We start from the raw sequence: 9386 nt of genomic DNA on the forward strand, positions 1-9386 counted from the left end.
CTTCTTAAATAGCGTGTTCCAGTTTTTAATAAACCTTAGAGAGAGGAAGATTTGTTTTTCTAATATGTAACCTAAATGTTTTTTTTTTTCCCTTCCTTTTATTTATTTATTTTTTTTTTCTGCAAATGAAGCTGATGTTTCCTTGTCCTTCTCCTTGTGGAAATGAGAACTGATTGATAGCTGTCTTCTTTATAATAACTTTTTCATGCTGAATGTTATTGAGTGTCCAGCCATGTTCTAGTCTGTAGGGGAAAAAAAAAAAAAAAAAAAAAAAAAAGGACAATTAATTCAGTATTTTTTTTGTGCTTTCTGTATTCCACAAACAGGTTATCGTTTATTGGTTTTATTCCCCAAGGTATTCACATCAATTTTTCCTTTTTTTTTTTTTTTTTTTTAATAAAATAAATATGATACCCCATTTCAAAAAAGTGCTCCAGCTTATGCCTCCATCATGCAAAAGTAAAAAATAATAGTAATAATATTGCCTTCAAAATCTTGTATGGTATTTCTGTTAATACCATCTAGGCTAAGCTTTTTACATGCTGTAAAGGGATATTATTGACTTACTCCCTATTCACTTTGAAGTTCTCCATAGCCTTTGAACAATCTTCCCTTTCACATCTTCTTTACTACTTATACCTTATTAAGTAATTCTTTCATTTGTTTTCCTCACAAAATGTATTGCTTTGTGTTTATCTACATAAAATTTCATCCACTGACATTCTGAAATTTCTGACCACTTCTCCTAGTTTAAATTCTAATCTTGTTCTGCAGAGGATTTGAATTCCTCCCCACTTTAGCCTCACATGAAAATTTTACAAGTGTCCATACCAAAAAAGAACTAGGCCAAAATGTCCTTCTGAAATGTCCTTCTGAAAACTGATAGATCATTGGAAACAATTCTTTATGTGCATACTTTCAACCAGATGAATACATGTATATGTTTCCTATGTCTTCCTCTGAACAGTATCCCCTTAATTTCCTTGTTCAGATACTAAGCACCATAATATTTTAAAACTTCCGAAATCCAAAAGAATGATTTTATAAGACTTACTAAGATAGATAGCAGGTTTCCTTTCCATTAGGACAGTTACTTTTCAAAGCAAGAAATGAGGTCCATTTGAAGTTACTTGTTTTTTATAAATCTATATTATTTTTTTCTAATCACTTTCCTATCATCTCACTGATGGCAAATTGGTTTGTAATATTTTTTTTATTTTTTTTTTAATCTTTGAGATATGAATTAATCTGTTGAACATTAGCAATCAGCAGATCTTCTTTCTCCTTTTTGAAGATATAGGTACTGTAGATATAGGTACTTTCCATTCTTCTTCGACCCTCCCATTAACATTCATTCTCTAAGGTGACTGCTAATAGCTCAGAGATTGCTTTGGCTCAGCTTCTAATTGATTAATTTCTACCAACTTAAATAAATTTAATAGAATCAAGTGTTCTTCAATGTTATTTCACTCTTGTGGTTTCTATCCCTATCCTCTTCAAACTGATGGTAAATATCTTGTCAAAATTAACCTTTTGTTTTGAAAATTGAGGCAGCAAAAGCTTTATACGCTTCTATTTTCTCTACAGCCTCCCCTATTTGCTCTCCTAACCTCACAAATAATGGATTTATACTATCTGTTGTCTTCTCTCTTCTTAAGTAGTCATAGACTGTTGCTTGTCTAGCAAATAAAAAATTGCTGTACTTCATTCATGTCATGTTAACACCAGAGAAACTTGACAGTTTTGACCCAAAGCCAAAGACCTTGCAAACCTTCCTAGAACCGCTCAGTGAACTTAACTCCATTGTCAATTTTATCAGTGACATTAGTGATGGAGCTGAAGGAATAGAATTTCACAGACTGTGGTGTCTGAATCATCAGAAATGTCAGGAAAATATTGGTTTCTGTCCAGTTCAGAAAAAAATGGATTTGTATCCATTGTGGGAAAGGGCAATAGACCTGCTTATTTAGGGAGAAGAACAGAGGCTGACTGGAAAACTTGGTATCAGAGTAATGATGTGGGAAAACCAATCAAGGAAAGATTTCTTCTATTGGCAGCAAGGGAATTACGGGAATTATTCTCCAATTCCTGTATCTGTGTGAAACAGATGAAGTTTAGTTTATCCATAAGTTTTAAATTCATGCAATGATAATCATAAGAAAATTAGTGTCAGTTTTCACTTAAGACATTATTTGCTCTATTACAAAAACAAACAAGACCAAAATAAACAACAACAACAAAAAAAAACCTCATGAATTTAATTAGAGTATTTAAATTTTGAGTATAACACAAGTTAGTGCATACATACTACTATGCACACTTGGGTAGTCTTTTCGTACACATACGTTTCACAGACATAACACATAAGACCATAGAAATGGGTACATATCACTGGGAAAAAAAAAAAAAAAAAAAAAAAAAAAAAAGTAGGTATGTATTACTACAAAAACATGGCAAAGATGCTACTGTGAACATAATCTTGCAGGTGGGTAGAGAAGTGAGATCTTGGATAAAGCAGAGAAAAATCAATAGTACTGTAAATTTTTGATAGAGCTAGTAGAGCATTCCTTCACTTAAAGCTTCTTTGAAAAGTGCCAGTTCATCATAGCTCTAATTGTTTTGGTGAAAGGACTTCTGATAAATTTACAAACTAAAGACATTAAGATGATCCATAGTATCTGTTTTTAGATTTTCAATTTTTAATTTTTATTTTTTAATTTGGCTTTACAATTGCTTTTAGCTCTGATTCCTTACAGAAGGCACCCTTAGTTATTGCCTCCATACGTATAACAATACCCTGCAAATTATAAATCCATTTCAGAAGGCCCTTATTGTGGCCTATAGAAGTATAGAGATCTCATAAACTATTGTAATCATAGAAGCTTTGTAAAAACTGAATTTTAGAAAAAGGAAAATGTCCCAGATTAGTATCTCCTCAAGGAGTAGAAGGCAGAACTCAGATATTTTATATTGTATTTGGTACATCCAGATGGCAAATTAGAACAAGTATCTTGGACAGCCACCCAGGGAACACATGCATACCTGTGGACATGTGGTCAAGGAGAGGTGTCAGAAGGAGGAAGGATGCTGGGAATGTTAACGTGGGTGACTCCAGGAAAAAGAACACATCCTTTGGACAGGAGGTTTGATGAGGTTTGATTAAAGCCATTGCTCATGGAACAACAATTTTACATTTTGCTTAGTTCAGCCATAAAATTATACTGGCTTGGAGTTTGAACCAAACAAAAGTATTTTTTTCATTCAGAAAGTAATAACGTTATGGAGCTTCTTGTAGCAGGAAGTTTTGATGGCCGAAAGTATGAGTGAATTTAAAATTTGATTTGATGGATGAATAAATGTCCCTCAATGTCTCCAAACATGACATTGCAAATACAGCCTCTAGTTTTGGCAGACCTTTTGGTTGAATGCCAGACTCTCAGAGCTGAAATGGAAAAAAATATTGTATATGTGCCTTATTTCCAGCATCTTTAAAAAAAAATAAAATAAATAAATCTGTCCCCATACTTCTTAACATCAATTATACAGAAGAAGAGCAACTTTTGGCTTGAGCCAGTGTGGCTACTGTCATGTTAGAGAACAGAAGACATTATCAGAGTCTCCGCTAGACCCTAAATGAGGGTTCAAAATGTAAGCTCTGTAGACCATGGTTTCCCTTAGTCTTAGATCAGACCTGGGCACATGGGAGAGTAGGAGTATGAGGGGGAACTCAGAGGTAGAAATAAGCGTCTCTCCTCAGTATGATCCTTCTGCCCCCAGTAGAAGAGACTTGATGGGTTAGGGAGGTAGGAGGAAAGATAGCAGCAGTAAGAGTAGAAATCCTGTGCTGCTATTCACCCCCTTGGTATTCCTCATAACAGAAGAAAATAAAGAAAGAGAGAGAAAAGAGGTGTTCCTAAAACTGGAAGAGAAGGGGCAAGAAGGTGGTTCTGAAAGAGAGAGATAATATGGGATATGAACATATGGGATATGAACAAATTTTAAGACATAATGACATACATTACAGGGCCCTTCATCAGAAATGTCTGGATTTCAAAATCAGTCATTAGATGGAGTGAGCACAGACATGAGGAAAATCTACTCTTCCCAAAAGAGAATAACAGCTCCTATAGCATTATATTAAACCATGCCAGGCCATGGGAACTGGAAGTGATGACCATCCAGCCTGTTCCACACACTGCAGGGTACTTATACTCATACTTTAAGCACAATATAAAATCACAGCCAAGTCATTTGATTCTGCAGCTTTTCTCAGCCCAAAGAGATGATTCTTTCTGCTTGACAGTCCAAATGTGACAGTGTGCAAGACAGCTGTGCTTTGGGAATTTGAACTGACTCACCCTAAACTTACCAGGGACTCCAAGGTCCCTCCTGAACCAAGTTACTGATTCATAAGATAGCAGTATTGCCACACAAGCTTTTTACTAACTGCAAGATTTCTGTACTACTGTATATTTATCTTTCACTGGGGATACTGATTTGCAGTAAAACAGGTAACGTTCAAAGAACTTGTCAGTTTATATTGTAATCTACCCTGTCTAGAATGGCTGTCAGGAGTCTGTTTTGGGCAACATAAGCAGCTGTATGAATCCAAACAATTTAAAGAAAAAAAGAAAAAAAGAAAAAAAAGAAAAACTCAACAGACTTTTCGTTTACTATTACACACTTCATTATTTGCAAATTTCCTGGTCACATTTCTGGTTTAGTTACAAGAAAATTACCTCCTGCTTTGTTGCATGCAGTTCCACTGCAGAGAGCAGAGAAAGAAATACCTGCAATCTCCTTCTACTTCTTTCTCTGCTCAATAAGGTGTTTAATTATCTTGTTCAGAATTTTACCAGGGTTTGATCCAAAGTGCAGAGAACTTTCCTCTTTGTCATTAAAATGTGTTTTTAATTTTTGAACAAAAAACTTGTTTGATAGTCAAACCCTTTTAGCTGTGTTTTTTTTTTTTGTTTGTTTGTTTTGTTTTGTTTTTTTTTTTTAATCTTATGTTTTCCTCCCAAAGTTAAATTCTTTACTGGTAAATAGAATAATATAAATATAAATTATAATATACATATAATAGGCATATGATATATATATAGTATACATTATATACATGTATAACAGAAGAATACATATCTAATGTATATATGATATACATATATTAGGTATATAACAAATATATATAATCCACATATTATGTGAATATATATACGTATATAATGGATATATTTTACGGGTTAAACTTTTTCCAGTAAGCTTAGCTTCAACTTTTTTGTTCTGTCTCAAAGCTTAATTGCTGTAGATTTTCTGGACTGTGGCTGTGATGTGTAAAATGACAGGAAATCTGTCTTAAGCTTCCATTTCTAGTAGAAAAAAAAATATATATATATGTCTAAAATAGTTCTCAGAATTATTTAATATAAAATAAGAACCTCTGGAGCACTGTTTTCCTCTGTCTCTTTCTTGAATGTCTGCTTATGTGAACTAAAGGAATTCCTTCTCGCCAGGAGGAGCTGAGAGAGAAGAAGAGAGAGAGGGAGATAATCATGAAGAAAACATAAGTTTTCCAGACAATTAGTGTGAACCAAGGATCTATCCAATCCTGTACTCTCCATCATTATCACCAATGTGTCAGCTTTAGTATAGTGTGGAAATTTGCACACAATCACTGAGAAGTACCAGTTTTAGTTAGAAGGTATAGAACCATCATACAAATTCATCTGGTTGTTTGATGGCAGTATATTTTTTCCTTCATCAGGCATTAAGAACCAAGGTGTCTCTTGGTCAAACCAATTTATTTCTCCAATAATACCATTAATTTCTATTTTCTGGAAGAAAACGTTATTTTTATTAGTAAGCATTTCAAAATGAATCCCTTAAACCTTGAAAGATGTAGTAAGCTGCCACAAGGAATTTTGAGAACCCTGAACTTAAACTAAATTTAATGTTTTCCTTTTTCTTAAATAGACAGTTCGTTTGGGAATTGTTCATTAAAATCAATGGGTGCCTTTCAAATGATATTTCACCATTTTATTGCAGGAATGATAAGCATTTAAAGTCTCAGAATATCAGGCTGTTCATCTAAATATCTGCATATTATTTCTGGTATTTAGCTTTACACAGACACATTACAATTTCTCATTTGTTTTAATTTTGTTTTAATGCTGACAAAATCATAACAAAACTTAAAAAATTAGCTGACTTTTTTTTTTTTTTTTTTTTTTTTTGACTGCTGGAGGAAGAAAAAGTCAACCTCCTTTATCTGTGCACATGTATATGCTTTGCTTTCTCATTTCAGGTCATGGAACCAAAGGAGTATTTGAACTTCTTTCAGGATGGCGCCGAACCAGAGAGAATCTGCCATTCAAGGACAGAGTAGCGGATGCCTACTCAGATGTTATGGTCTCCTATACAATGACAAGCTCCTTGTATTTTATAGCCTTCGGCATGGGTGCAAGCCCTTTCACCAACATTGAAGCTGTAAAAGTCTTTTGCCAGAACATGTGTGTCTCAATCCTGTTAAACTATTTCTATATCTTCTCCTTCTTCGGCTCCTGCCTGGTCTTTGCTGGCCAGTTGGAACAGAATCGTTATCACAGCATCTTCTGCTGTAAAATCCCTTCAGCAGAATACCTGGACCGGAAACCTGTGTGGTTCCAGACCATGATGAACGATGGCCATCAACACACTTCTCATCATGAGACCAACCCGTACCAGCATCACTTTATCCAGCATTTCCTCCGAGAGCATTACAATGAGTGGATTACCAACATCTATGTCAAACCATTTGTGGTGATACTCTATCTCATCTATGCCTCTTTCTCCTTTATGGGGTGCTTACAGATTAATGATGGAGCCAATATTATCAACCTTCTTGCCAGTGAGTCTCCAAGTGTATCCTATGCCCTCATACAGCAAAAGTATTTCAGCAACTACAGCCCAGTGATAGGCTTCTATATTTATGAACCTCTGGAGTACTGGAATGGCACTGTGCAAGAAGACCTAAAAACACTGAGCCAGGGGTTTAACACAGTGTCCTGGATTGAACAGTATTACCAGTACCTTCGAGTGGGTAACATTAGTGCAACCAACAAAAGTGACTTTATCAGTATCCTCCAGAGCTCCTTTTTAAAAAAGCCAGAATTCCAACATTTCAAAAATGACATCATTTTCTCCAAAGCTGGAGACGAGAACAACATTATTGCTTCTCGTTTGTACCTGGTGGCCAGGACTAGTGAAAACACACAGAGGGAGGCAGTGGAATTGTTGGAGAAGCTGAGACCACTGTCTCTTATACAGAGCATCAAGTTCATTGTATTCAATCCTACCTTTGTTTTCATGGATCACTATGGTTTATCAGTAACTATGCCTGTCCTGATTTCTGGTTTTGGCATCCTGCTGGTGTTAATACTGACCTTTTTCCTGGTTATCCACCCTCTAGGAAATTTCTGGTTAATTCTCAGTGTCACCTCAATAGAACTGGGTGTCCTTGGCTTGATGACCTTATGGAATGTAGACATGGATTGCATTTCTATACTGTGCCTTATCTACACTTTGAATTTTGCCATAGATCACTGTGCACCCCTGCTTTATACATTTGTACTAGCGACTGAGCACACCCGAACTCAGTGTATAAAGAACTCCCTCCAAGAGCATGGGACAGCCATTTTGCAGAACATTTCTTCTTTTCTTATTGGGTTGGTCCCCCTTCTCTTTGTGCCTTCAAACTTGACCTTCACACTGTTCAAATGCTTGCTGCTTGCCGGCAGTTGCACACTTCTGCACTGTTTTGTTATTTTGCCTGTCTTTCTAACCTTTTTCCCACCTTCCAAAAAGCACCACAAGAAAAAGAAACGAGCCAAAAGAAAGGAACGAGAAGAGATCGAATGCATAGAAATTCAGGAGAATCCTGATCATGTGACAGCAGTCTGAAAGGCTCAGAAAAAAAATAATAATATTTCCTCTTTTTAAAAAAGTGTTGCACAGAGATGCAGGGAAAATAGAGCAAAGATCTCAGCTGCTTGTGCTGGCCAGGTCTGACAAGGCAAAGGAAGATCAAGAAGGGGTACTCATGACACATCAAGGTGCAAACTTTTTTTAACAAAAATAATGAAAGTAAAAATAACCACAAATATTTCCTTTGAATCCTCATTCTCCACCAGGGAAAAGTCTATTGGCCATTAAATGTTCCTGAATCTCAAACTGTAGCTATAATGGGAATTACCTGATCTGTCATAATTAAGACTGAAGCGGAGTTGAAAAGAAAAGTTACTACTAAGTAAACAGTAGTGAAAAAAAGACAGAATACTTTGATAAAATTGTCCACAAGAAAACAAACAAAACATTGAAGTTGAGAAAAGGGAACAAAACCAAGAGAGATTTTAAAATGCCATGGCATTTTTTTCTTATTTTCTTGAGCAAGTTGTTTAAGATAAAACCTATGCACATGGGAAGTTGATGTTTAAATAATCAATCTAAGCCAAAGTACTTCCCAATTTCAGTATATCTACAACACCACAGTTCAAGTTAGTTTGAATTTAGATGGCAAAGCTGCACTGCCAAGGGAGAGAGGTATTGTTTATATAAGAGAAGAAATTACCATTGGCCATTTGAAAATGTAATATTTAGTGTCTTTAAAACTGACATATGCCATTTATCCCAAGAAGCCACAGCTGGTTGCTATCACCATACCTACATTTTGGCATTTCTGAACTGTGAAATTCCCCTTGAACTAGAAGATCCCATGAAACTAACCCAGGCCATTACCACTGCAGCAGTGTTTGCAGTTCCTGCAGTGTAACACTTCTGAATCCTAATTTATCAGTGTTGACATTAAATACTGAATATTAATCAAGCAGGCGCTTTAAATGTAATGATGGATTGCATATCACAGACATAATGTGATCGTGTTACAGCTGAGTCAGCTCTGGAGCACCCGCACAGTATTATTATTATTATGTATTTGGTCCAACAGTCGAAGGGATATGTTTGCTGGTCCCTGCAATATGCTGCAGGAAGTGGGATTTTCCCCTTCCTTAAGCAAAACATCAGTCAAATACTTGCGACATTAAAAACAAACAAACAAAATAACAAGTTTGCATGGGGCTGAAGAAAGCCCTAGCTGTAAAAAGATCAGTCCCCTGTGGGAAGGGGAGGGGAGGGCAAAATGTCTTTATTATTATTATTCCTGAATATCTGAGTGTCGATTGTCTGCAACATAAAGCTTTGTTCTGGCAGTTGAAATTTCACAGAAGAGTGCAGAAAATCCACAGTTACTATGTGACGCTAGAAATTGTACTGTAAAGAGCTATGAATGACTTTCTCTGCTATACAGCATAGTAACCCAAGAGAAGGGATGAAAACCGATTTAGCCATTTCAG

The 9386-nt window shown here is 35.7% G+C and overlaps 1 protein-coding gene across 2 annotated transcripts in view; it reads left to right on the forward strand.

The window, feature by feature from the left end:
- The window catches only part of PTCHD4 (patched domain containing 4), a gene marked incomplete at both ends in the record, with an annotated part of 84861 nt that extends 76923 nt beyond the window's left edge, over window positions 1–7938 (forward strand). For both annotated transcript variants that reach the window (XM_084283503.1, XM_084283504.1), the window contains one exon: window positions 6305–7938. In XM_084283503.1, coding sequence (XP_084139629.1) covers window positions 6305–7938 — 1634 coding nt within the window. The remainder of the gene's footprint in view (window positions 1–6304) is intronic.
- Window positions 7939–9386: the final 1448 nt, after the last annotated feature.

This window comes from Netta rufina (genome assembly GCF_964035555.1).
Source record: "Netta rufina genome assembly, chromosome: 3".
In the NCBI taxonomy this organism is placed as follows: domain Eukaryota; kingdom Metazoa; phylum Chordata; class Aves; order Anseriformes; family Anatidae; genus Netta; species Netta rufina.